This window comes from Condylura cristata, unplaced genomic scaffold (genome assembly GCF_000260355.1).
Source record: "Condylura cristata isolate star-nosed mole 26May11 unplaced genomic scaffold, ConCri1.0 scaffold00019, whole genome shotgun sequence".
Classification (NCBI taxonomy): Eukaryota; Metazoa; Chordata; class Mammalia; order Eulipotyphla; family Talpidae; genus Condylura; species Condylura cristata.
Genome location: NW_004567120.1, coordinates 17,328,056 through 17,355,785, shown reverse-complemented (window position 1 = coordinate 17,355,785; position 27,730 = coordinate 17,328,056). Strand labels below are relative to the sequence as shown.

The 27,730-nt window shown below is 41.1% G+C and overlaps 1 protein-coding gene across 2 annotated transcripts; it reads right to left on the bottom strand.

Moving 5' to 3' along the window:
- Positions 1–10,701: 10,701 nt before the first annotated feature.
- On the bottom strand, positions 10,702–17,488 carry NXT2 (nuclear transport factor 2-like export factor 2). Of its 2 annotated transcripts, none has more exons than XM_004685921.2 (4): positions 17,419–17,488; positions 16,385–16,471; positions 13,744–13,888; positions 10,702–12,857 (listed from the first exon to the last, which is right to left on the bottom strand). In XM_004685921.2, exons 1-4 carry the CDS (start codon positions 17,431–17,433, stop codon positions 12,673–12,675), a joined length of 432 nt encoding a protein of 143 aa, XP_004685978.1. In that variant the 5' UTR covers positions 17,434–17,488; the 3' UTR covers positions 10,702–12,672. The 2 variants fall into 2 exon arrangements, with proteins under 2 accessions (XP_004685978.1, XP_012582553.1); XM_012727099.1 differs by lacking the exon at positions 17,419–17,488 and adding an exon at positions 17,154–17,214.
- Positions 17,489–27,730: the final 10,242 nt, after the last annotated feature.

Genomic DNA, 27,730 nt, shown 5'->3' with positions numbered 1-27,730 from the left:
TGTAAACACCTCAGGCTGCGGTGCCCACTGAGCATGGACAGGGCCCATGGAGAAGTGAAAACCTGGCTTCTGCTTTTGCTCAGGTGTTTCCACTGCTTTTCTGTCATCTGTTGGCTTCATCCATTTCTTCTTGCTTAAGCCATCCCACTCATGTGCTGTCTTCATCACCCCTCCCCCTTAAACAGGGTTCCTTGAGGCCCTGGCCTCCACGTTAGAGGTCATTCTAAGTTAGCCACTGGCTTTTCACCTGCCCCTGAGATGCAGGAGTGATTCTACTTCCTTTGGCTTTTAAATGTCATCCCAGTAGAAACCCACACAGCGGTCGTGTGTAACTGGTAAAGTGAGGAGAGGCGAGAGAACTATAGTGGAAAGCACCTCGCAAGGTTTAGTTTTTATTCCTTCTTTAAAAAAGAAATTATTCTAAATAGTTTCCATCTTACCAAGTGGCCATTTTTGAGTGCATCAGATGATTTAGCAACATGCAATTTTTTTCATAGAGGTGAATTTTGGCTGAGGGGAGGCTGTTGTTAAAAAATTAAAATCAGGACAAGGAGTTAAATCCCAGCATTATGAAGCTGTCCCAGCTACTGCAGCATGAGTTTGAACCCTTGCCAGGGAAGTGATCCACATAGCTGGCAGACCTCTCCTGACCCGCCCGCTGCTCCCCTCAGCAGTGTACTTGGTCAATCTGCCTGTTCTGCTCCCCACACTGTCTCTGGTGAATCCTCTCACCGCCCCTGCACCTATAGCCTGTACCCCAGTTCTGTGTGCATAAATAAATAAATCTTAAAAAATAAAATAAAAAATCTTTCTGGAGGCTGGAATCTCTGGGGAGGGGGCCAGGGAGGGCGGGAGTCTGCAGCTCTGTGGGACTTGTTCTGGACTCACCTGAGAATGCTTGCTTTATTTCCACTTCCTGTTCAACAGTGACAGATACCCACCTCCATCTACTGTCAGCTGCTGCTAGGAGAGCCAGCCTCTGACCAGCAGGCATCCGTGATGAGTCAGGCCCGAGGACAGCTAGGTCCCTGTGCTCCACACAAGCAGTTGCTCTGTTCTAAAGCCACCCCCTCACAGTTCTCCTTTCCTTTTCCTCCTCCTCTTCTTTAGAGTACCAAATCCACCGTTTTTTTTTTTTTGAGGGCAGAGTCAAATGCTGATGAAAAGTGACCTGCAGGGGGTGCTCTCCCTCCGTGCGGCCCAGCAGGGCCCCCGGAACCCTTCCCAGCGTCACGTCGCTGTGGACCTCGGAAGGACAGCAAGAGTGGAAGCCTCTCTGCTCCACTCCACATTTATTTATTTTTTTATCTCCCTGCCCCAACCCCATCCCAGCATTTTGTTAAATCCATCATATGGGCCCTCCCTGGTGGCGCAGCGCGTTAAAGCACAGCAATGAGAATCTAAAGCCGCTTCCGCATGAGTTCGAGTCCCGCCTGCCCCGGAGGTGACCACATGGTGCGGCAGACCTCTCCTGACCCGCCCGCTGCTCCCCTCAGCAGTGTACTTCGTCGATCTGCCTGTTCTGCTCCCCGCTCTGTCTCTGGTGAAGCCTCTCACCGCCCCTGAGCCTCTGGCCTGTACCCCAGTTCTGTATGAATAAATAAATAAATCTTTAAAAAAAATCCATCATATATTAAATAGTTTTGATGTCAGTCTGGCATCAGGGGATTTACCAAAAAGTACAACCAGCCCTCAGGTAGGCACAGAACATAAGGCTTTCATGGTGAGTCTACTTCATAAGACTAGGAAGGAGGGTGCTGGGAAACACTCATTAGTTTGTGCTATTGCGGGTGATGTGAGAGCAGGTTGGCCTATGTTTCTAGAACAAAGGGATAATCTGTAAGGGCCACTTGGATATTTACGATACATGATGTGAGCTTCCTTTGTCCTGGTTAGTCCCTTCCCTAGTATTTGCTACAGCCTTTTCTCAATCACCACTATCCCTGCGTGGATTAGAAGCCTTTTATGGTTTTCTTGTGTTCGGACCAAATACCAGTGCCTGAAACAGATCTCTGCTGACGCTGCCCCATGTACAAGTTCAGTGTCCCTTTGCATGATCTGACCATGACGCAGCTGTGGTTCTCGAGGCCGTTGTTCAATTGCCATTCAACAATGGTGTGATGTTTTCCTGTAACCAAAATTTGCTTGTTTTTTAGCACGACTTTGGTGAGGCCAGCCTTTCCTTCACCCGTGTCTCCCAGTAACACAATGTGAGGGGATGGCCATGGGAAAATCCATTTTCACAAAAGCAAAAACTAACAAAGCCACATGTTCTAATATATAACTTTGGAGTGTTGCATGGTAGCATGCAGTAGGGGGTGTCTCGTGAGCTCTTTTTTAAGATTTATTTTTATTCATACCGAACTGGGTTGTAGGCCAGAGGTGCAGGGTGGTGAGAGGATTCACCAGAGACAGAGTGGGGAGCAGAACAGGCAGATGGATGAAGTACACTGCTGAGAGGAGCAGCGGGCAGGTCAGGAGAGGTCTGCTGTGCCGCATGGGTCACCTCCCTGGCCAGGGATCAATCAAACTCATGCTGCAGTGGCTGTGGATAGCTTCATAGTGCTGTGCTTCAAACTGTTGCAGCGCCAGGGAGGGCCCTATCTCATAGCCTTCTGTGACCTCACAGAACTGTCAAATGGTACAGTGTTCTAATTCGCCATATAAATGATGGGCTTGCATTTTAGTTGCAATCATAAAGTTTTTTCTAAAGAAAAAACATTCTTCCAAATGAGGATTTGGATTTGGCTCATGCTAAATTCAGTCAGTGTTGTTCGTTAGATGTTAGATCGGGTAGTTGATTTTGAGTACAAGTTTGGAGCTCATGACTAGAGACATTTAGGAGTTATTAGTTATGTAGCAATTAAAGAACTATCAACTATATGTAATATTGTTTGCTCATTGATGAGTTTGGCACATTTTAAAAATTTAATACTGTTCTATGTGGCCAAGGGTGTGGGAAAATGATCTCTCATTTACATTTTGTGAGACTGAATTGCTAGTCTTTTAGGAGGGAAATTTGGTAGTTTTAATGAAGATTAAAACGTGCATCTCCTTTATAACCAACAATTATACTTCTAGAAATTGATTTTCTAGTTATATTCACATGCAAGTACATGTACAGGAGCTTCAATATTGCATTGCTTTTGATGGAAAATGGAGACAATTGGCATACGTCATGACAGAAACTTTATTGTTTGCTCCACCACAATTCTTTATGTTCCCTGCCCTTGTCCTCCTTCCATTCTCTTAACCTCAGAGCCCTCAGGATGTTTATTAGTATACACTAGCTTTAAAAAGTATTTTACGGGCCCTCCCTGGTGGCGCAGCGGGTTAAAGCACTGCATTGAGAAGCTAAAGCCCCTTTCGCATGAGTTCGATTCCCGCCTTCCCCGGAGGTGACCACATGGCGTGGCAGACCTCTCCTGATCCGCCCGCTGCTCCCCTCAGCAGTGTACTTCGTAGATCTGCCTGCTCTGCTCCCCACTCTGTCTCTGGTGAAGCCTCTCGCCGCCCCTGAGCCTCTGGCCTGTATCCCAGTTCTGTATGTACAAATAAATAAATCTTTTTTAAAAAAAGTATTTTACATTGTCAAATTGCCTTCTACATGAACACCCATCATTTGTTTTTATCACTCTGAATACTTTGCTTCATACAACTCTCTCAAATCCCCCACCTTCTATTCAAAAAGACTGCATTTTATCCTTTCTAATGGCTATATAATACTCCATGGTTTGCATTGGTTAAATATCTTACTGTCAGCTTGAAGTACTAGTTCTTGTTCAAAAGATTGACCATGTGAAGATGATGAAAATATATTTTTACTGAACTTTTGACTGCTTACTGTGTGTCAAGAAGCATGCTAAGTGTTTTATGTGTTATCTTAATTCAAACTCATATTTGCTCTTCATCATTTCTTTTTTTGTTGTTCTTCATTCACTCATTCATGTAACAACTATTTGTGAACACAGCTATGCTAGTTTTGCCTATTGAACCCACCAAAATGAACCCACTTTCCTGTCACCTAATCTCTTCAGCATTATGGTCCCCTTTGAGAAGCTGATGAAAGCTGTCTCTTCTGTCCTCAGATACTCCCAACCTTTTCATGGGGGGGGGGGTCAAAGCCTACCATCCTGAAGTTCCAGCGGGCTATGGGCCTCAGGTCAGGTTTAGAATCTCCGATCTGAAGTAATGGCGTGAGGGCACACAAAGGCATGCATGGGGTGTGGGTAGGGCAGAAGGCCAAAGCATACACGCATCTTTGGCAGGCTAGCTTCTGTTTGAAAAGTACTGGTTAATTGCAGATTTTTCTGCCAGGATGTGAAGATGCCAGGATGCTGGAGCTGCTTAGTGAATGCTAATGGTGCTATCTGGGCCATAAACCCCATTTCAGCATTTCTCTCTCCATCCTTCATCTCCTGCCTTGACCTTCCAGGCCCAGGCAGCGTAAGGGTCTCTCCATCTCCTCTTTAACCCTGACTCTTACAAGGCCAAATGCAATCAGCCAGGACCTGAAACCTTCTACCTAGGTAGCTAGAGAGTCTTTCCGACAGCCTGGGTTTGAGGCTTTGCAATTAATTCTGGTCTCCTGTGTTTTTCTTGCCTGTAGAAGTTTCCATGGCAATGGTCAAGGAGGCTACTAGGATACCTGCTTGAGAAGCTACCAGACACTCACTCTCAGTATTGATTAGTGCTTCAGTTCAACAAAGGCCAGGCAACAGAAAGCCCTGAGTCAGTCTGGGTTCTCCACTACGCAGACACTGAGATGAAGTTAGTAGTAAAAGAGGTTTCTGGGGGGTTAACACCTTTGTACAATAAAGAGGGAGGGAGCTAGGGTTGAGTATGGAAATCTCCAGACATTCATGTATATTCAACACTCCTGAAAGGAAAGGACAGAAGGCAGATTTAGGCAGGCTGTGATGTGGATCTGAAAGTGTCAGCCAATCTAAGAAGAGCGCTGCGGAGCAAACATGGCCCGCTAGAGAAGCCCTGGGAGGCTGAAATGGTCCGCCGTAGCCTCTTTGCTGTGTTCAGTCATTGGCTAGAGGCTACCCCAGAAGAGTGTGGGCTCGGCCAAACACTGCAGCAGATCCTGTAGGAACTGCAGCTGGAAGCTGTCGGCTAGCTGTCCTCCTCACAGCTGAAAGGTAAGTCTTTCTTAAAGGGCAACGACTGCACAACCTCTCATCCTTTAACAGGTCAGATGTAACGTGAGGCGTGGCCCCATGACCCTCCCAACTCAGGGTTTGCAACATGGGCTGGTTCCCTCTGCCTTCCATAGAGTAGGAGTGACAGTGGCTTCCGCCCTGTGCTAATGTGTATTTCTGCACTAGACGTCAGCCAGTTTTCTCCCCAGTGCTGACATGTATACTAAATATACTTCTTCATGTTTACCATGGGCTCTAGGAGCCTTCCAGCCAGGGGCTTGGAGACATAAGATACAGACAAGAGGTGCCAGGAGCGGGGACATCTGCACAGTAGGTCCAGGGACAGCCACGTCTCCCTCAGGCGTGGCTCCAAGTATCCACAGCATCACAGTAACAGTTGTGACTGCCGCTTGGGAAGAGCCTGTAATTCTAACATCATCATAGACGAGCATCACAAGAGCTTGTTTTTGAATTCTGCTCCTGCCACTGGATGGTCTGAGACAAGTGATTATCTCTCCAGGCTCAGTCGCCACATTTGCAAAACGCTCATGGCAATTGTAGCTATTTCTTCGGATTATTGTGAGGGCAATGAGGTCATAATGCATGTGAGATGCTTAGCAGAGTCTGGCACGCTTAAGGGCTTCATGACAGTTAGCTGTCTTGTTACTGTGTGCCATGCACAGTGCAGCTATTTTCTCATTCTAGCCTCAATAGAGTCTTGCAGTATTAAGTATCTCCCTTTTATAGATGAGGAAGTGGACACTCTGGTAGAAGGTTTATACTTTGCCAAGGAGTCATACACTAGCAACTGGCAAATCTGCAATTCACCTCCAGGTCTCTTTGTCTCCAGATTCCAGACTCATAGTCAGCACCTCAACACTTTCAGGAGTTTTGCTAGGCTGCTGCCAAAGGAACTCTGCAGAGTAATCAGCAGCATGGGAGGCACAGAGGGGGTTGGGGAGTGGTCTCAGCCCTGTCACTACTAGGTGACAGAGCAGCAGTGGAATTAAAGTCATTCACCACAGTGAACAGTCTCAAGAGTGCATAATCAGTAAGATGTTGGTCATTAACTGCTGGGCTAATTTCTATTCCATGAGAAATGATATACAGATATTCACCTGCAAGGTATAGTTTGAGGGCACCAAATATCACACTGACCTTCAAATCATACTTCTCCCACCCTTCACACACAAAGCCATATGTCTGAAGATCCAGGATTAGCAAGCCATGCCTTTAAGTTATGGTATTATTCCAGCTGCTTCCAGTCCAAAGGCCACAACCCCAAGACAAAAGCCCATCACCTCCATAGGGGTCCAGAAGAGTTTGAGTTAGCAAATTTAATCTGAAAAGAGATGGTGAGGCCTGAGGGCATGATTAGGGCAAAGAAGTCCGGGTGGGATGAGAAGGGGGATTTGAAGGGAGCGGCAGGATAGGCCCACTGTCAGCAACTGTGGTGAGCATGGGAATTAGTAACGATATATACAGGAGAAAGCGACATGGGGAGAAAGGAAGCCCTCTAGTTCCTAGTTTTGCAATTCCTTGTCTCCCAGATTGTGGGAAAAACACAACAAAACAAAGCATACACCACACACACACATATATACAAGCATATGTATATATACATGCATGTGTGTGTGTGTGTGTGTGTGTGTGTGTGTATACACATATAAATTCTGGGATTCTCATTCTCAGGTACAAAGGCTTCCTTCACCATTGTGCATTCCTTCCCAGAGTGATATAAATTTTTGGTCCAGGGGAGATTCTGTTCTCTGGTTTGCTCCCCCACTTCATCCCCTTTCATTTTCAGTTGTTTGGAAGGCCACTTTCTCCAACTTCCTCCACTTCCACCCCTCCTCCACTCCTGCAACTAATTTCTCCTCTGGTCCCATGGTGTAGGCTGACCTTTTCTTTCCAGCAACATCCAAAGGAAGTGAATTATTAACTCAGAGATTGGGCCCAGATCACTGGGAATCCTGGGTGCCAGAGGGACAAACAAGCTTATTAGAGAAATCATTTCCAAAGGCTCTTTCAGAAGCCACACAAAAGGCTCAGGGGAACAAAGCGCACAGGCCACCTCAGGCAGCTCAGGATTCCATGGCAGACAGCAGGTACCTGGCTTCGTGCTGCACACTCCTCTTGCTGGTGCCCTGCTCCAGATAAGAGAACTGGAGTCAATAATGGTACAGCTTGCCTTTGGTGCCCCATATTACCTTTCCAAGGTGAAATAAAAAAATTAACGTACCCAGAGCAATTCAGTCTTAGGCATGTGGAGCGCAGAGTGAGGGCTGAATGTATTACAAAGGCAGCAGCAAGGTTTAAAATGTGTATCTGGCTGTGGACCGCAAGCCTATCAATTGCTTTTACCCTAAAAGGGCGAGAACTGGGGCAGAAGCCAAGCACCAAGTCAGAAAGAATATCTGTTGCATTTGTGCTGCACTTTCCACTTTTGATCATATTTTCACATTTGTTCTCTTATTTGATCCCTTCAACCTCCTGGGGCGCCAGTTAGGACAAATAGGATCTCCATTCAGTCGCTGATTGATGGCAACGGCTTAAAGCAAGTGAATCACCTAAGGTCACAAAGCACAGCAGGGGCAGTGTGGCTATAGAAAGTAAGTAATAGTGTGGGGCCCCTGGGATTAACACCTTAGAGACCACAGCCATTGCCAAGCAAGGGAGCTAGATGCCTAGGGAGACAAGGAGGGAGGGAAGGGGAACTGACTTAAACAGACAGAAATACAGTGTATGTGGTATTCAAACCATGTTGAAAAGTGGCTATGGGGCCGTTTTCCCAACTCCATGTGGACATCTGGAGTAGGGCAAACTCCTCTCTATTTCAATTCTTTCCCCTTGTCACTCAATCTATTCCTAGATTCCACCTGAACATGGACTTACACAGTTGCTTTCTTGGGTCTGAACTTCTGGTACATGGCAAAGAATGGGAAGGAAACAGCTGCCTTTCAGAGCCCTCCACAAACATGACAAGCTTGAGAGGAGGAAATTTTTGATCATTTCTAAATCAGGATGACATCATTGATACAGGGCACCATTCCCCCCCCCCTCAAAAACATTTATTTATGCATACAAGAATTGGGGTGCAAGCCAAAGGTGCGGGGGCAGGACGTGAGAGGATTCACCAGAGAGAGTGGGAAGCAGAACAGGCAGATTGATATACACTGCTAAGGGCAGCAGCAGGCAGGACAGGAGAGGTGTGCTGTGCCATGTGGGTTACCTCCCTGGCTGGGGATCAAACTCATGCTGCAGTGGCTGCCAATAGCTTCATAGAGGTATGACAACCCCTTGCAGCACTAGAGAGGCCCAGGGCACCACTTTTGAAGTGGACCTTGCACCCCTGCTCGGAGGATAAAATTACACTTTCTCTATTTTCATGTTTTCTAGGCTGTTGATACAATCCACCAGCATTTTCATAAAAACTAACATGATGACATTGACAATGTTGGAAACACTACAAGTAGTAAGCACAAGTTTTAATTTAGACATATTTTATTATTATCATCTTTGGCTGTAAAGTAAAATATATTTAACTGTATGTTAGAGCAAAAAGTTTGAGTCATTTTGAAATCCAGAGGATCACAGTCCTCAATCCCAGATACAGGTGTATCCTAAAACCCTCTAACTCCTTATTACAACACTGTATTTCTCTAACTTTTACTGCTCTCCTAGGAGGCAAGACTGATCTACAGCCACTAATAGTCACCAAGAAATCTTTTGTACAGAAAGCTGCAATGGGCAAAGAAGGGCAAGTATTTCTTAATAGCATATAGCAGTTTTGAGCTTCCCTATGACCCAGCAATCCCACTCCTAGGTATCTACCCAGAAGACACAAAAACACTGATTCAAAAAAATACCTGCATCCCCATGTTTATTGCTGCTTTATTTACAATTGGAAAAAACTTGGAAGCAGCCCAAATGCCCAGAAGTAGATGACTGGATTAAAAAGTGGTGGTACATATACAAAATGGAGTATTACTCAGCACCAAAAAAGAAAAAAAGAAACACATGTCTTTCGCAGCAACTTGGATGGAGCTGGAAAAGATCATGCTTAGTGAGATAAGCCAGAAAGAGAAAGAAAAATACCGGATTGTTTCGCTCATAGAAGGAGTATAATGGACCAGGCGAGAAAATAATAAGAATAATGAACAGCCATATACCAGAGACGTTTTGTGGGGGTGGAGTGGGGAATGGGATCAAAAACGGGGGAGGGAAGTGCATGGGACTATGGTGATGGCACACAGGTGACTTGGTGATGGGAAACCCACGGGGATTACAATTGAGATGGAAAAAAAAGTACAAAATGATGTAAAATAAACTATTGTATTATATATATATATATATATATATATATAAATGTCCCACCACCATTAAAAAAAGAAGAAGAATATAGCAGTTTGGTAACAAGAGTCTTATAAAATATTTTTATGTACAGAGCCAATTGTCATGTCAAAACCAAATATATGCTATCATTTTCCCTTAAACATTTTAAGATTATATTAAATCACATCCATGTTTATCCTTTCATCCTTACATTAAATGCAAAGCCAGCAAATGAAGTCCCCTTAGATCAGATTCCCTGTTCACTAATTTCAGGCAAAGTTCTAGAATAAAGGAACTCATGGTAACTTCTTGGCTCTTATTTGATTTCTTGTTCCTTTATCAAGTACTGCATTTACACTTTAACCTCATCTTTTCAGACATGACTGACACATGCACACACACGTTACATATATGTAAGACTAGTTTTAAAAAAACCAGGAAAATGTTATGGATCCAATTCACCAAGACACATGCATACTTAAATTTGGTCTATAGCTCTTGCAACTATATGGTTATCACAAAATACAAACTTAGTGATAGAGTTTGATCACAAGTTATCACCCTTTGCATTTTCAGCTTGGTTATTTCCACTAATGCTTACAAATTTAGATCTATGTAAATTCCTAACCATTTTTAACTAGGTAGAACTCATTACCTTATTTCAAAGGTGCCACTGATTATAAGACTCACCAGTATTTTATGTACCACTGAACAAAGAAAAAAATGATTAGGCTATGATGTGGCATCAGTTTTAGATACAAATTTTGTGAATATTGAAATGTATAGTACGTGGATCTCTGAACACATGAAATATGGTAGCTGATTTCAAGGACTATTGCTTTTCCAAACACCTCTCTGAGTATCTGTTGATATGTTTTATGGGCCCGTTCTTTTCTGGAAATCAACTTTTGGTTTCACAGCCTACCAAATAGTGTTTTCAGCTATTTTTTCTAGTATAAATTTTTAATGTCTCACCAGAAAATTCACTGCTACCTCAAACGTTGATATCAGGAATATAACTATTTGGGTAGGAAGAGAGGAAGAACAATTCAGGGGAGAGAAAAGGCAAAGTCCAAACTTGCCAATCATTGTTTAACCTAACATGTGGGTTATTTCTTTAATTTGAAAAACTTTATATTGTAGAAAAACAGGTACCTGTTCTGGAGCCTTAAAAATATAACTAAAAGACTTTAAAACCAACTTGAGAAAAGTTGTCACACAGCAAATTTTATTGTTTTTTTCAAGTTACAAAAATATGTGCATGTCAAAAATACAGTCTAGTCCATAGAAGAGTAGCTCCAGCCATTGAAAAGTTATACAGTTTGGAAATAGCAATTCATATACAAGTCTTAAAACATAAAGTTCATGACAGTATATAACCACTCAATTCAATTATTGCGTTATATGCAGCTTTTACTTGAGACTGTTTTCCATAATGGAAAAGGCAGTTATCTGGACACTCTAATTGTTACTGCAAAAGCTGTGGTTTTAGAAAGCCAATCAAAAATTAGAGTAAGTTTACTTTGAGTAGAACATAATGTGTCAATTGTGATCAGTTTTATAAGTATGGTCAAATTTCACCTTCTATTCTTTATTTTGGTCATTTATGTGTAGTTTTTGGGCAAGAGTAAAAGAATGGCTGGTTTGCAAAGCGGTGAAGAAACATTAACTTTGAACTGCAGCACAGATACAAAGCTGGCACATCTAGCGTACAAACATTCCAAAAATGAATTCAAGAATTCAAAACATTTCGAGTTTAAACCAAAATCCAGAGCTAGGATTCTTTCTCTTTAGGTGTTGAGGCATAAAATTCACTTGTCTTTTTGAAGTTTATGGTGCTAGGAAGATGTGCTGTTCTATTTTCTTTTCAAAAAGACAACCACTTAACAGGACCATGTTTTAGTATCTCTTTGCTCAGTGCCACATGGAAGAATAAATCACAAAATTCAGTAACTTTTGAGAATTAAGACACTACAGCAGGCAGTGTGAAAACAATGGGAATAAACCACTTACTTTGGAGGTGGGTATACCTATAAGACTTTTGGCCTAAAGTTCGCATGGAAGACTTAGAAGTTAGGGTTATCCCAAAGAGATAGCAATGGCTTTATTTCCAACTTTCCTGTCAGACCCTGCTGCAGGGTTAGTCTTATTGCTGACATTTTACCCCCAGAAAGTCCTTCAATAAACTGAGATAGTTATCTTGGTGCTAAGTATGAGGTGAACTGGAAAAAACTTGAAAAAAACTATTCATGGAACATAAGAGACATTCACAACCATTTGGCAGGGATGCTTATTACCTTAGTGACCTAAATCCTAAAAATAGGCTACATTTTTAGGAGGTAGAAAACAAGTACCAAAAATTCACCATTTGGCCACTCCTCCTTGCTTTTGGCCAACCTTGGCTCTCTACATTTTTCACTCCTCATTCTCCCATTAAAGCTATTAGTCCTACTACCACTCATTACCTAAAGTTATATAAACTTGGAGCTGCCAAGAAAAATCTTTTTGAGAAGTTTTGCTTTTAAAGTCCACTGAGTGTATCAAACACTCAGGTGTCACCAGAGGATATTTACATCTCTCTAGCTCACTAATTTGCTTTATAAGAAAAAATACCAACATAAAAATTACTTAACATGACAGAAAGACTACTGAATATCTCTACATGCAATTCTAATATGTCAGAGTAGACATATTTATGCAAACATAAATTAGTAACATTTTCATTGAACTGATGTGAAAGAGGCTTCTATTAAACCTGCATTACCAGTGTTTACTTATAATAGATGTATTCTACTACAAAATTAACCTAATAACAAAAAACTCCACTTCCTCCCAGAGTTACATTGTGCTAAATACCCCCACATAGTATTATTAAAATTATTTTGTTTTTGCGATATAGACTGGGCTCACAGTGAATACGCTAGCACAGAGATCATGTGTTTAATACTACCATAAGGGTGTCATTAATGGAATGTACATAAGGCATGTAAAAAACTAGTGTTAAAGCTTTTCAGGGCAACAATGCAAACTGGCAGCACCAGGAAATGGTGCTGCTAGTAATAAAAAAAATATTAAAGAAATTTAGTTTTAGCACATACTAATCGTGCTTCCACATGAAAATGGATTAATTCACATACATTACTGTTGTTGGGAACTAATGGATCAAAACCAGAATGGACTTTTGCCCTCTTTAACTACTAGTAGCCCAATCTTGAAAACGAAAGCAATCACTTGCAATCTTCCACACAGTGTTGTTAGGAGTGGACTGAGCCGTCAGCAGGAAGTTCTGGTTGAAGTAGTGTTGTTTGTTTCCATCAAACTTCACAGTTCCGCTGGTCACTACAAGAACTGTAGTCTGGGCCTGAGTAGCTTGCTCTTCCACCGCAAGGAAAAGAAAAAAAAAAAAAGGACATCAGTTTCTATATCTAAAAAGTAGATTTTAAACGCTAACCTACACTGCTTTTTATTTAACACTAAAAAAGCTTCATAAACTTTTTAAACTTCAGACATAATATTCAACATGTGTACCCAAAGTCAGAAGACTAATCATTTAAAGATACTAACAATTTAAGTGCAGAAAAGTTTGGGGTACACTAAGGTTGCAAAATAAAAAAACTTACATCTAGCGTAGGACCACTTGCTTCTGCATGTATAATGTTTTATTGAGTTTCTAACAGATCTTTTTAATATTTTGCTTCTGAGGCTATTGTTCTTTTTAAGAACTATATAGGAAAAAAAAAAACTCATTAAACTACCACTTGAGACACTTGGACTCCACCCAGAGGTTAACCTTATAAACTGCATCAATCTAACTTGAAGTAGTTCTGTCTTGCCAAGTCACCCTTTCACATACAAGAGTAAATATCTTCCACGAAACTTTAATAGTTTGCAAGATAAAAGAGTCACAGTAATCAGAGATATGGTAGAACTGTTCTCTGGAAACATTTCAAAGCACAGAATACAACTAGTTATTTGGGGAAGATAGATAATTGTTCCTTTCCATCAACAAAATCACATCTACTCTCAACTTCTCATGGAACTCTTAGTAAGCTCTCATCACACAATCCACCGATACCCTGTGGTGAGAGTGGAGTGAGATGAACCTAAAGGAAGACCAAAAATTTGATTGGACAGCTAAAATTTTCATGTTTAACTTGCTCAAAAAATTACTTCTACCACTACAAGTTGCTTTTGTTTTGGGAATTACACAGTACTCACTAAAGGAAAACAAAGAAAGTAGTTTGAAAGATCATAATCTTACCATGAACTGGTTGGCAATCTAACATATTGACTTGGAACTCGCTAGAAGGCAACATCTCAAAAAAATTAGTTAGGGCATCCAGCCCTGTAACAACATTTCCATTCCATATTAGAGTGGCCTTGTCAAGATACAGCCTGGTTAATGCCTTAAAAAGGAGAAAGGAGAAAGGTAAATACTTTTGCTCCTGGTAAATATTTTAAATATATTTGTGGATTGGAAAATTTTACAGGTAGTATATAAACATTTTAATAATTCTATTTCTATCTTACTCCCCTCACTGGAAGACAATGTGAACAATGTGCTGCCTATTATCTTGGTTTTGAATAATTATTAGCCTACTCTTAATAAACTAGGTAGAAAAACAAATCTAGTTTTCCTATTTCACTTTCGCTACAATGAGAAACATTTGCATCCAATTTAGAAGTTTTCAAGTTTTGCTTTTTGTATTAAAATGAATAAGTGAGGGGCCCTCCCTGGTGGCACAGCACTATGGAGCTAAAGTCACTTCAGCATGAATTCGATCTCTGCTCTAGTTGTGACCCACATGATGCGGCAGACCTCCCCTGACCCACTCGCTGCTCCCCTCAGCAGTACTTGTCACTTGGCCTGTTCTGCTCCCTACTGTCTCTGATGAATACTCTTACTGCCCCTGCACCTCTGGCCTGTACCAGTTTTGTATGCATAAATAAATAAGTCTTTAAAAAATGAATAAATGAACCCAAATAGCAATCCTATGCAGCTCCAAACCAGTTTTAGTCTCCCTTCCTTTTCTAATTCTGAGAATTACCAAAATTGTCAATCAAGCTCTATCTGTACACTTCAACCCTAGTGTTTATACACACTTAAAAACATTAAGTTTTTAAAATTACATTTATTAAGTTACATTGATTTACAACATGGAATGTTTTAAGTGTATAGGTTCATACCTCTTTATGTCTGTAGCCAACAGAAAGGGATGGCACCTGGGGGAAGGCACCCAATTATAGGTGCATGACTGGCAAAGTTATTTAATGTTTGAACCATTTAATCCTGTATGTGTTAGGAAGAATTAGTTCCTTTTACTGCTATTCAAATAGCATATTTAGTTCAAAAGAATCGTAAGTACCTGCTAAAGCAGAGTCTTTGACAAGTAAATTAGGCCTAGATAAGGCAAATTCAATGGTAAACTCAAGTCATAAGAGTTTAGTGTGCAACAGGACACAGTATTAGCTTAATTCTAAAATTCAACTAAAAGATCAACACAGGGGCCCTCCCTGGTGATGCAACAGGTTAGGACACAGCACTGCAAGCTGGCTGCAGCTGCTTCAGTGCCAGTTCCATCCCCAGCACGGAGGTGATCCGCATAGTATGGCAGACCTCTCCTGACCCGCACACTGCTCCCCTCAGCAGTGTACTTCGTTAGTCTGCCTGTCCTGCTCCCCACTCTGTCTCTGGTGAAGCCTCTAACTGCCCCTGCACCTCTGGCTTGTACCCCCAGTTCTGTATGAATAAATAAATCTTTTTTTTTTTAAGTCCAACACATATCTTGATTCTGGTAATGAACTATGTTGCCTTTGTTTTTTGCTATTTTACTTTTTAAAAAAGGCTTTATTTATGCATATAAGAAATGGGGTACAGGCCAGAGGTGCAGAGTGAGAGGATTCACCAGAGACAGAGTGGGGAGCAGAACAGGCAGGTCTACTGAAATACACTGCTGAGCAGAGTGGCAGGAGGGACAGGAGAGGTCTGCTGTGCCATATGGGTCAGCTCCCTGGCTGGGGATGGAACTCCTGTTGCAGTGGCTGCTGATAGCTTCGAGTGCTGCACTTTAAGCAGCTGAGCAACCAGGAGGGCCCTATTTTACTTTTGAAAGCAGCCAAGCAGGCACAATGAGTATCCACTGTCACATCCTTGCCTTTCCCCCATGCTTTCAAACACGAAGTACCACAGTTTTATCTTTTGCATTAAAAAAAGCAAGTTTTAAAAAGATTTCAACTTCTATATATGCAGCACAAAAGAAGTTCTCTATAACACAGTCCTGTGCTGTTTAGAGACCCAGAGAAAACACTGAGAACACACTGAAATAATTACTAAAAAGGTATGGTGTAGAAAGCAGTCACAATGAAAAAAAGTTGATGAGGTGAGAACCTTTTCTGCTGAAGACTAGCAGTATCCAAGTCATGTGAATTCTGTTTGTGAATGTCAACTATAATGTGAATTTTAATCAGGAATTACCTATAACCATCTGAAATTAATGGGACAAACTGGGGAAACATCTGTAATGGCAGACCCCTTCATTAACACTAACACTATTTTAAACCTATTGGTTAAAAAATGGGACTAAGAGAAGGTAACATACTTAGGTTAATATATTCTGGGCTCTGTGTTAAATGTAGTATTTAATTTCCACATACTATCCTAAAAGAAAATGAAGTTGAGGAGGCTTTGAAACTTGCCCAAGATCACATAGCTAGGTAGAGGCAACCCTGAGATATGATTCCAGAGTACACACTTTCATTAATACCATGCCAGTCCTCCTGCAAACAATGCCCTTTTCATAAAAGAACAAATTCGGAGTTATTTCTTATGCAAATCAGATGAAGGAGTGGCTCAAACCATCCCAATCCTATTTGATAACAGTAGTAGCATCTATAACACTCACCCGTCTCCTTTTATCCATAGTCTCATAGTAAATATTGACAAATTCTTCAGCAGCTCTACATGCCTGATCAACATATGTTTTAAAATCCTGCAAGAAAAATTTCTTAAGTGTACATTACCACCCCTCACAAACAAAACCACCGACAAAAGTCGCTGGCTCATTTCAATTACTTTGTAGTTGCACACACATTCACATTCTTCCATATACATTTGGACATTTTAAAGGTTAGGTTTCAAAATTTTCCAAATTTTAAATATTTTGGGGTATATATCTTTAGGGCAAAAGTATCCGTCAGTAGTGAATTTGATTTCTTTTTTCCACTTCAAATATAAATTAATAATCTTTGCCTGGAAATTGGTACTTTAGGCTTTCAAGATTTCACAAACCATTCACCTTGATAAAATGATAATCTGAACCTTAAACGAATGTGTATTAGTAAGTTAGGAAAGTGCTCTTTTCAATCGCAGTTATGACCAAATTGAAAAGTGACTGGCTGGAAAAAAAAATTGAATAAGAATAAAATTCAGTACTTAGTGAACTTCCTCACATTAACATAACAATTCGCCGGCGTTTGTTAACAACTGCAAAACCACAGAAAAGCTGTTAGGGGGTTTCTCTTAAGGGAAGATTAAATACCTTCTTCCCTAGCCTTTTAACCGAACCCAGCCTATTACTTGAATTAAGAACCAATTTCATTTCTGGTGGTCGAAAGTGAGGTAGAGTCGAGAAAGGGAGATTTTAAGTCAAAGAGACCCCCCAACTTTTCCACCTTTTCGCTAGTTCTCAAATCTGGGTACTTTCTCCAGTCAAAAGCGACTGCACAACCGCCCCGGCTGGAGGTGGATCCTGCGTGGGGGTTGGGGCGGAGGGGGGCGGGTTAGGTTTCTAGAGAGAAAAACCCGCCTCTAAGTCGGCGGGCCCGGCCATGATTCGTTATTTGAACACGTGATCAACAGTCAGCCCGGCCCAGTGTCCCTCCCCTCGCCCGCTAAAGTCCCGGCGCCCAGGCACCCTGCCGCGGCCAGCTCACTCACCACGGCCATGGCCATCGGGGAGGCCGCAGCAGCTTGCTGCGGCAGTGGCAGCGTCACTACGTCCTCACGTGTCCGGCCCCCTCGGCTGCCGGAGAATCAAATATTTAGGAAGTCAGTAAAACCCGCCAAACACACAGAATTGCCCGCCCGCCCATTCGCTCCCGGAAGTAGCTCGGTCCGTTGTTAATTCACCCCGATGTTACAACCTGCGTTCACTTCGTTCCAGTTCCGATCTTACCCTTCTATCTGCCTTCTGTATTCACTTGTTTGTTATTTATTTAGTTTGGTAGGAAAAAACTAACGTTACATTTGTAAACTGAATACTCGTAATGGAAAGCATCCGTCTCTACAAAGGCGCGCCCAGGGAGAAGCGAAGAGGATATAAAGGATCCAATAGGAGGGTTTGTCTGCTCTGAGAGGCAGGGCCAAGGTTTCCTTTAGACGAATGAGAAACGCGAAGAGGAACCTCCCAGGTCCGTACCTGAGAGAAGGGAGTGTAGCCTGGGGAAAGCGCGCAATCTTACTGCGCATGACTAGCAAAGAGCAATTTGTTACCTTCTGGAAAGTGAGTTCTGGAACATTCTGGAAGAGTCTACGCAAACTACAATAAGCCGTAATGCCTCCGCAGTATTTTTAAAAATATTCACCATTAGATTTTTAAATTTCCAGAGGAAAAGGCATATCCAGTATTCCATTGTGGGATGCACTTTTGCATACCTCAGATGAAAATTAGTCCACAGTGTCATTCACCGCTTTCCACAAACCACTCTCTACAAATAGCTAAAATTTTACTGAGTGGTGACCACGTGCAAAGTACATTTCTCAGTATTTTAATCCACAGCCGCACTCTGGAAGAGTCTATGCAAACTACAATAAGCCGTAATGCCTGCGCAGTATTTTTAAAAAATATTCAACATCAGATTTTGAAATTTCCAGAGGAAAAGGCATATCAAGTATTCCATTGTGGGATGCACCTTTGCATACCTCAGATGAAAATTAGTCCACAGTGTCATTCAACGCTTTCCACAAACCACTCTCTACCAATAGCTAAAATTTTACTGAATGGTGACCACGTGCAAAGTACATTTCTAAGTATTTTAATCCACAGTCGCTAGAGTTAAAAACTAGTTCAGAGTCAAGTTAAAACAATTTATCTCTGCAACCTGGCTCTCTTCCCAATATCTTTTAAAACCGCCCAGTTCAAAGCCATCAGCAACAGCTAGGTTGTAAAACCAGCTAAAAATCTAATGTCTTACCATGCATGTCTGGTGTGTGACTCCTCACCGTAATGCTTATAATCATGTTTGTAGTTTTCATCTTGGTCAACCCTTTCTTGATAGTTTCCTTCATCTCCTTGAGACCAATCTCTGCTGAATCGCCTCATACTTTAATTTTAATTCCCCCTGCCTCTCTTTAGCTTCGCTCTAGCTGTAGCTACTTCTCTCCACACGACCTCTCCCCTCCTCTCGTCGCCGCTAACTGTACTCTCTTCCGGGGTATCTGGGTTATAAAACTTCTCTGTACTCGCGCGATCACACAATTGCTACTCTTATGCTAATGAGTCGCAACATCATATCTCCAGCCCCTCCTTTCTGAATGCCAATTCCACATAGGAAATTTTGCTAAATATGAACATCAGGCTGTGCTTCAAGCTACAATCTTCTCAAACTCAGACTCCAAAATTTAAACTTGTCATCTCTGCTGCATTTCCAATATTTGTATTCTTCCAGTCCTCTATGCTTGAATTTTGTAATCTTTCATTTTTGGCCCCCTCCCCTCCTCATTATTATAATTCATTTCATTCAATAGCTATTTCTTCAGCACATGCTTTGTGTCAGGCATTGAGCAAAGTTCTGGACAGAGTGGAAAACAATGATCCATAGCCTCATGTAGTCCATGATATAATGAAAGTGCTAGAACATGAATAAAATATAAACCAGGGCCCTGCCTGGTGTCGCAGCAGGTTAAGGTGCAGCACTGCGAAGATGGCTGTAGCAGCTTCTCTGTGAGTTCGATCCCTGCCCCGAGATGATTCACACCACGCGGCAGAACTCTCCTGGCCCGCCCGCGGCTCCCCTCAGCAGTATTTCGTGGATCTGCCTGTTCTGCTCCCCACTCTGACTATGGTGAATCTTCTCACTGCCCCTGCACCTCTGGCCCATACCCCAGTTCTGTATGCACAAGTAAATAATATATATACATATAAATAAATTACAGAGGAGTCTTACAAAAATGATGCAATCTTCATAACGCCTAGAGTTGGCCAAGATGACTTTGCTAGTGGAGCTGTAGTTGCAAGCCATGATAGTCTGTTCCCAAAATCTTTCTCATAGATATCCTGCCATTCCTGCATTTGCATAGACTCTGTTTAGTTTGGAATGTTTGTTCAGCCATGTGCTTCTCTTCAGGGACTAGCACAAGTGTAGCCTCCTCTGTGAAGCATTCCCTCATTTCATGTCCTGGAACTCCAAAGGATGTGACCTGTCCTATAAGGAGAGGCTACTGCTGTAGGGCAATTGCGCTGCTGAGTAGAGAAGTCTTGGGGATGCTGAAAAGGGACAGCTGAGTTAGAGGTGGAGGCAGCCTTAGAGTTCTGTTTGCACAGAAGTGTGTGCACTTCTGTTGGTATGTTACACAGGTGGAAAGCTGCGTACATTTGTAATACAGAAAATGATGTTGCTCTGTTTAGTCAGAGCAGTGCACATGTGAAGACTGAGGACAAATGGGATCTAGACGAATAACACAGAATTGCTCATTACTAGATAATCACACTTTTGCAAAACATGGGGTGAGTAACTAGGAAGCATGTGAAAGCGCTTTTCTTGGAACAGGCATGACATCTTGGTTAAGCACATTGTTGTTGACAACTGTCTTTGTGTTCAAATCCTGTACAGGCCATGTCACTGAATAGCTCTGTGACCTTGGCCAAATTGCCACAACCTCAATCTTCCAATCTGTAAAATGGAAATAATAATATTAATATATATTTCTTAGCATTTTTGTGAAAATTAAATGAGTCTGTGCTTGGCATACAGTCCCTGCTTGAGGGATATTATTTTCCTACTCATAGCAAAGGCGATTGTGCGCGTCTTATTTGAGAGTATGAAGTTGGGACAGAATCAAGAGCTCCTGCATACTGAGAGGCACTGGTACACTTCTGGAGAGGATGGTGGACCCTGACACAGCAGATTATTGGGGCAATACCTTGGGTTGACTTGGATTGCTTGTGGTTATGATGTACAGCCATCTCTCCTGGTCAAGTATCGTTCTAGTGGAATTACAACTGTTTGGAATTACTAACATTCCTTTCTGAATCTTCAGCTTGCTTTGGGTTTGGGAAGGCCGCATCTGTAACAACCAGGAAGTGATTTTAGCAGTCAGAATCTTCTCAGCTCTCTATAGGTCTGTTCACCTTGTGCTACGCGGTGCCAACTATGTTATCTGGGTGACTTTGGCATTAGATAACATTTTTAAAAAGCTTTTTTTTTTTTAGATATAATTCATGTACCATACAATTCACTCATTTAAAGTGTAAATATTTTAGTATATGCACAGAAATACTCAAACAATACTCTAAAGTTGAGAACATATTCAACACTTTCAAAAGATTCCCCTTTCCCATTAGCTATCGGTTTCATTGGCCTTTCATCCCAGCTTCAGGCATCTCTAACCGTCTAATTCAGTTTCAGCAGGTCAGCCTCCTCTAGACATTCCTCATACGGAGTCACGGTAATATGTGGCCCTCTATGGCTTAGAATACTGCTTTTTTTTGGGGGGGGGGAAGATTTATTTGTGCATACAGAACTGGGGTACAGGCCAGAGACTCAGGGGCAGCGAGAGGCTTCACCAGAGACAGAGTGGGGAGCAGAACAGGCAGATCCACGAAGTACACTGCTGAGGGGCGTAGCGGGCGGGTCAAGAGAGGTCTGCCGCGAATGTGGTCACCTCCAGGGCAGGCGGGAATCGAACTCATGCGGAAGTGTCTTTAGCTTCTCAGTGCTGTGCTTTAACCCGCTGCGCCACCAGGAAGGGCCTAGAATACTGTTTAAGATTTACTCCGGTTGTAGCTCATATCAGTACTCCATTTCCTTTTAACTCTAGAATCATATTCCATTGCATGAATATAATACATTTATTCATTCATTCGCCTTTGATGGATATTTAGGTAATTTCCTTTTTTGATATTATGAATAATGTTTCAATAAATCTTTGTGTACAAGGTTTTGTGTGGATATAGTTTTTCAATTTCCTTGGATCACACAGTAACACTTTAAAAAAAAAAAACCCGAAATTCAAATGAGTACATTTTTAAGATCTTATTGGTTTTATTTAATAATTCACGAATTGGGTAGCATGCTCCTGGGACTAACAGTCTGTGTTTTTTCACATATTAAACATTTACTCATACCACTGGCACTGAATAAAAACCTTACACAAAGTGGGTGGCTAAATCTGAATGACCAAATGAAATTTCCTCCTCCTTTTAGCTTGCCTTTATGCTCATTCTAAACCCATTCTGAAGGAAGTTAAGGTGTGAACTAATTTCTTATAAAGGGAATTTTTCTTCCTGTCATGATAGAAGTGAAAGAATAATCCATTTTCACCTCATTACTTTTCAATTGCCTCCTCTATGGGGTATTCACAAGTCTTATCTTCAGGGGAGAACAATTCTTTCAAGTCTCTGTTGGAAATTTCTTTTTCTTCAAGTAATTATTTTCAGAAGCAAAACGTATAATAAGGCTTTTGTATTGGTTGAGCTTTCAGGTTCTGGGAAGTCCCACTAAGACTCTGGCTCACCCAGTCTGAAAATTTCTTAGAAAAATGCAAATTACTATTGTTAAGACATCATAATGTAAGGTTCAGATGGGGGCATACATTTAATTAACAAGCTGAAGAACTAAAAACTAAAAATTTTCTTATGTTACTTGCCTGTATCTGAGAAGTCCAGTTCATTTCAAGCAACTGTTTCTTTCTTACTTTCTCCTGCTCATCCAATTCCAACATTCTTCCTACACATGAATCTGGTAAAAATGAAAACAAAACAAAAATTAGGCAAAAAGTGCCTAATAACAAGAAAACAGTAAGGAGAATTCTCAAAATGATTAAGAATAAAATAATATATAATTCAGCTAATCCACTCCTGGTATTTACACAAAGATTACAAAAGTATTCCCCAAATAAGAAAATGTCACAGGTTTCCTTTATGTATGACTCAATTTTCGCCTATTCTTTTTACCTTTAAGTATATATATATTCCTGAAATTAACGGCCTACAGGTTTTTTGTTGTTATTTGCCTGATACAGCTTTTTCCAATCATTTTACTCTCAATATTTTGAGTCCTTGTGTTGAAGTGTGTCTATTTTAATAGTATATAGCTACATTTGTTTTCCCCAGATAATATGTCATTAAAAAAAAGATATATAAACACCAATTTGTTGTCAGAATCTGTGGGCTTGTGTTTTTTTTTTCCTTCATCTGTTTCCTTTGTCTCTTTATCTTCCACATATGAGTAAAATCATCGAGTATTTATCCTTTACCTTCTGACTTGTATCACTTAGCATAATCTCTTCAAGGTCTATCCATGTATCCATGTATTGCTAATAAGAAGATTTTCTCTTTTTCATAGCTGAGTATTATTCCCCCCCCCCCCCCGTGTGTGTAGCATCTTTATTCATTTGTGGGTCAATGGCCACATAGTTTTTTCCCATGATGTGGCTATTGTAAATAGTGCTGAGATGAAAACAGGGGTACCTGTAGCTTTTTAAATTATTACTTTTGTTATTTTTGTGTAAACACCAGGAGTGGAATAGCTGGATTATATTGTATTACTCTTTACTTTTTTTTTAAAGATTTATTTATTTATTCATACAGGACTGGGGTACAGGCCAGAGGTATAGGGGCGGTGAGAGGCTTCACCAGAGACACAGTGGGGAGCAGAGCAGGCTGACTGGCGAAGTACACTGCTGAGGGGAGCAGTGGGTGGACCCAGAGAGGTCTGCTGCACCATGTGGTCACCTCCGGGGCGGAGATGGAACTCATGCAGAAGTGGCGTTAGCTTCTTAGTGCCCTGCTTTAACCCACTGCGCCACCAGGGAAGGCCCACTCTTTACATTTTTTCTGAGAATTCTGCATACTGTTTTCTATAGTGGCTGTGTCAGGTAACATCCCACCAAGAATGTATGAGGGTTCCATTTTTTCTATATCTTCAACAACACTTGTTTCTTGTCTTTTGATAATAGCCACTCTCACAATGTGAGGTGATCTGTCATTGTTTTGATTTGCATTTCCCCCATGAGCATCTTTTCAAGTGTGTGTTGGCCAGCTGTTAAGTCTTTTTGGTGTGAGTACTGGTATCTCAGCATGATTTTATTTCATTTTTCCTGATGTTTGAGCACCTCACTATATGCTTATATGTCACTTGTATATCCTTTAATGAAAAGCCTTATTGAGTGTTTTCTTCTTTGTTAAAAGATTGGATAGTCATTTAAAAAAATGATTTGTAGGATTCTTTTGCTATTCTAGATGTGAAGTCTGTTTTTGTTTTCGTTTTGGTCATATATATGTGTGTGTTGAATGTTGCTTCCAAATTTGTAGCGTGCCTTTTTACTCTTGATGGTGTCTTTATGTGAAAGAAGTTGTAAATTTTTACAAACTCTCTCAATGTTTTCTCCGTTCAGGTTAGTATTTTTTTGTGTCCTTTTTAAGAAATCTTTGCCTACCTGGAGGTCCTTGAGATATTCACCTATGCTTTGTTACTTTGTCTTCTACATCATATTATAATCTGTCTTGAATAATTTTGTGGTGACCTAGCACCATTTGTTGAGAAGACCATTTTTTTCCTTTCCTAATTTGCAATGAGGGCCCTGTTATAATTAAGGGGATAGTATATATATATATTTGTGAACGCTAGCTTGCTTAAAGTGGACTCTGCTTAAATTGTCTATATTTGTATCATTACCACACTGTTTTAATTATTGTATTTTTACAGTAGAAAAGTCTGACTACTTTTTTTTTGTTTCAAAATTGTTCTGTTTTACTATTTTTAACTCTTCTGTTGGCTACCTTGTTCACATTAATGCTATAATCCCTAAACCTGTTTTATTCTTTCAACAGTATTTGTATTTTCCACTTTAATGAGAATAACAACACTCTTCCATTTCCTCTCCATTGGAGGGAACTTTCCCAGGGCACACTAGGCCTATGAATGGTTTTTAGTTGTTTCCATCTTTGTATATCTCAGCTCAAGATTCAAATTCCTAGAAGAATCCAATTGGCTTGGACCTCATATGACCGCTTGCTGGGAGGAGTGCAGGGCATATTGACTGAAGTCCCCAAATGGCCCACATAGCAGGGGAGGTCTTCCAAAGCAAATAAGCTGCCTGGCATTTAGCATGTCTTGCAATGTGGACATGAACATTAGGTCTTATGGGGTCCCTCTTTTGAGCTCTTAATTTCAATTATATCCTTCAATTTTAGAATTTTAATTTTTTATAGGTTCTAGCCTTCTCATGAAATTTTTCATGTTGCCCTTTACTGTCTTATATACTCACAAGCCATGTCATATAAGTGCAATGACTGCACTGCAATGAACTGCTTGTGTGTTTTTTCTTCTTATGCTCGTTTCTTGTTATATCAGTTGATCTTTTCCTGACTACCAGACTTTGTGCCTGAAAGCGTATATAGGATCTAGATGGTCATATGTCCTCCAAAAGGGGTTAGTGTATTTTTTGCACAGCAGTAGAAGGGCAAATTGCCTTGTTCCAATCAGCTATGAGCAGACTTGAGGCTGGTTTACAGTGTTTGCTAGATGTGGTCCATCTGTAATTGGCCCCATGCCTAGGACACGATTTTTAAGTGTCCCAAGTGGAAGTCAGAGGTTGGGTGCTTCTTAGGGACCTTTCTCTTTGAGAAGTTTTGAATCCGAGTTTTTGTTTCTGTGGCTTTGTAATAGTGCCCAAACTCCATTCTACCTTTTAGCCACCCTGCTTGGCTTCTAATTTTTCGTCCTGTGGAACTTAATTGCCAATTTTCTGAAGTAGAAAAGTTCTGTGCTGATTGCCAGTCTTAGTTTTCTGGCCTTTTCGATCTAGATCGTGGCCTTCTAGTTAGCCTTGGCAGAACTTTAAGGTCAGTTTTTAAAAATAACTTGTTATTGAGCATTGATTTATCACATCACATGGGGTCCAGGCAGGCAGCGTTATGATTCAACACCTGTATGTCATGTTCGTCACCAAAAATCTAGTTTCTTTTTACCACCAGACAATTGGCCACCAGTACCTGTTTCCTCCGCTTGCCATTCACCTTGTCCTCTGGTAACCGCCAATCTTATCTCTGTATCTTAAATATCCGTTTGTTTTCTTAAATTTCAATGTTTGCCCCCTCATTCCTGCCATATTACCTAAAAATCTGTCACTTTGCTACCCTTAGAGTACTTCTCATCCCCTACCCAGGGCCAGGGTCATGAATTGGCAAATGTGGTAGGGGATGGAAACTGAGATGCAGGAGGGCAGACTTACCTTGACAAGTTTTCCTTCTTTCTGAAATGCCACCTCTCCACTCTTGGCTCTCTGATGTGTTCAAGAAGCATTTTCATTTTTTAGCTTTTTTTTAAAAAAGGATTTATTTATGTATACATACAGAATTGGGGTACAGGCCAGGGGTGCAGGGATGGTGAGAGGCTTCACCAGAGACAGATTGGGGAGCAGAACAGGCAGATTGACGAGGTACACTGCTGAGGGCAGCAGCGGGAGAGACAGGAGAGGTCTGCTGCGCCCATGTGGATAATCTCCGGGGTAGGGGATCGAACTCACACTGAAGCAGCCACGGCCAGCTTTGCAGTGCTGTGCTCCAACCAGCTGTGCCAGCAGGGAGGGCCAGTTTTTGGCTGTTCCTTTCCTGATTTTGCTAGTTGTTCTCAGAACAACATTGATCTGCTACAAGTTATTCTATTTGAGACAGAAGTCTCTGGTATAGTATAATTTTTAAATAAATATTGGACCTCCAATTTTTTCCTCTATATTTATTTCATTTATGCTTATACCTGAACTAGAAACCAGATGTTTGAAACTCATTCCATGAATCTTGTTTAGGGATGATGACAATGTGACAGTATGTATACCAGCCAGTGTACAGGGCAGGAAGCAGAAGTCATTCCAAGAAGTTTTATCTCTTTAATTACAAAAATGGAATTATAAAAACGGTTTCATTAAATATCCCATATTGTGGTATAAATTCAGGCTAATATACACATAACCTTTTTACCCAGCTTGAACTATAATAGTCTGTATTATTATAATGCACTGTAATGAATTTAAACATTTCCCTATTGGTGGACATTCACATTTTCTCCAGGGTTTTTTGTTTGTCACTATATATAACATTGCAATCATTGCTTTTTTGATAATGAGCCCTGGTATTTTTATTTCTGTACAAGAGAGCTTTGTAAATGAGTTTGCTGGGTCAAAGGCTATACATATTTAAAAAATATATAACAGATGCAATTAGATTACATTCTTAAAAGTTCATAACAACCTGCAGGAAACAATGGAAAAGGGAGAATTGAAACAAATAATCCAATGACAGAATGTGCAGGAGACTAAAACAGGCACTTTTGCAAAGGAGATAAGGCACACAAGAAAATGATCATCAGGGAAATACAAATCCAAACCCAGTGAGATAACACTCCACACCTATGAATATGGGCCCATATCAAAAAGACCAGAAACTACTAGTGCTGTTGAGAAAGCAGAGAAAAAGGAACACTTTATCATACTGCTGTTGGTAATGTAGAAAACAGTGTGAACGTTTCTTAACAGATTAAAATGCATCTGCCATATAATTCAGCAATTCCACTCCCAAGTGTCTATCTGAAGAACACAAATAGCGTAATTCAAATGGAAACTTGCATGCCCATGTTCACTGCAACACTATTTTTTTAAAAAAAGTATTTATTTTTTAAAATAAATTATTTTATTTATTTAGCATGCAAGCCAGAGGTGCTGGGGCTGAGCAGATTCTCCAGAGACAGAGTGGGGAGCAGAACAGGCGGATCTTACTGAAATACACTGCTGAGGGGAGCAGTGCGCAAGGCAGGAGAGGTTTGCTGGGCCATGTGGGTCACCTCCCTGGCCGGGGATTGAACTACTGCTGCAGAGGCTGTGGAGAGCTTGATAGCTCTGGGAGTTAACCACCAGGCTGCCCCACCACAGCACTATTAACAATAACCAAACCATGGAAACAACATAAGTGCCTAAATACAGATGGATAGATTAGGAAGATATGGTTTATATATGGTTTATATATGTAGTGTGT

Coding starts and splice junctions, on each gene's coding strand:
- NXT2 (XM_004685921.2), bottom strand. Junction 13,889..16,384: donor CTATGGATAAAAGGAGACGG/GTGAGTGTTATA, acceptor CTCCTTTTTAAG/GCATTAACCAGGCTGTATCT. Junction 12,858..13,743: donor AGATTGCCAACCAGTTCATG/GTAAGATTATGA, acceptor TTGCGGTGGAAG/AGCAAGCTACTCAGGCCCAG.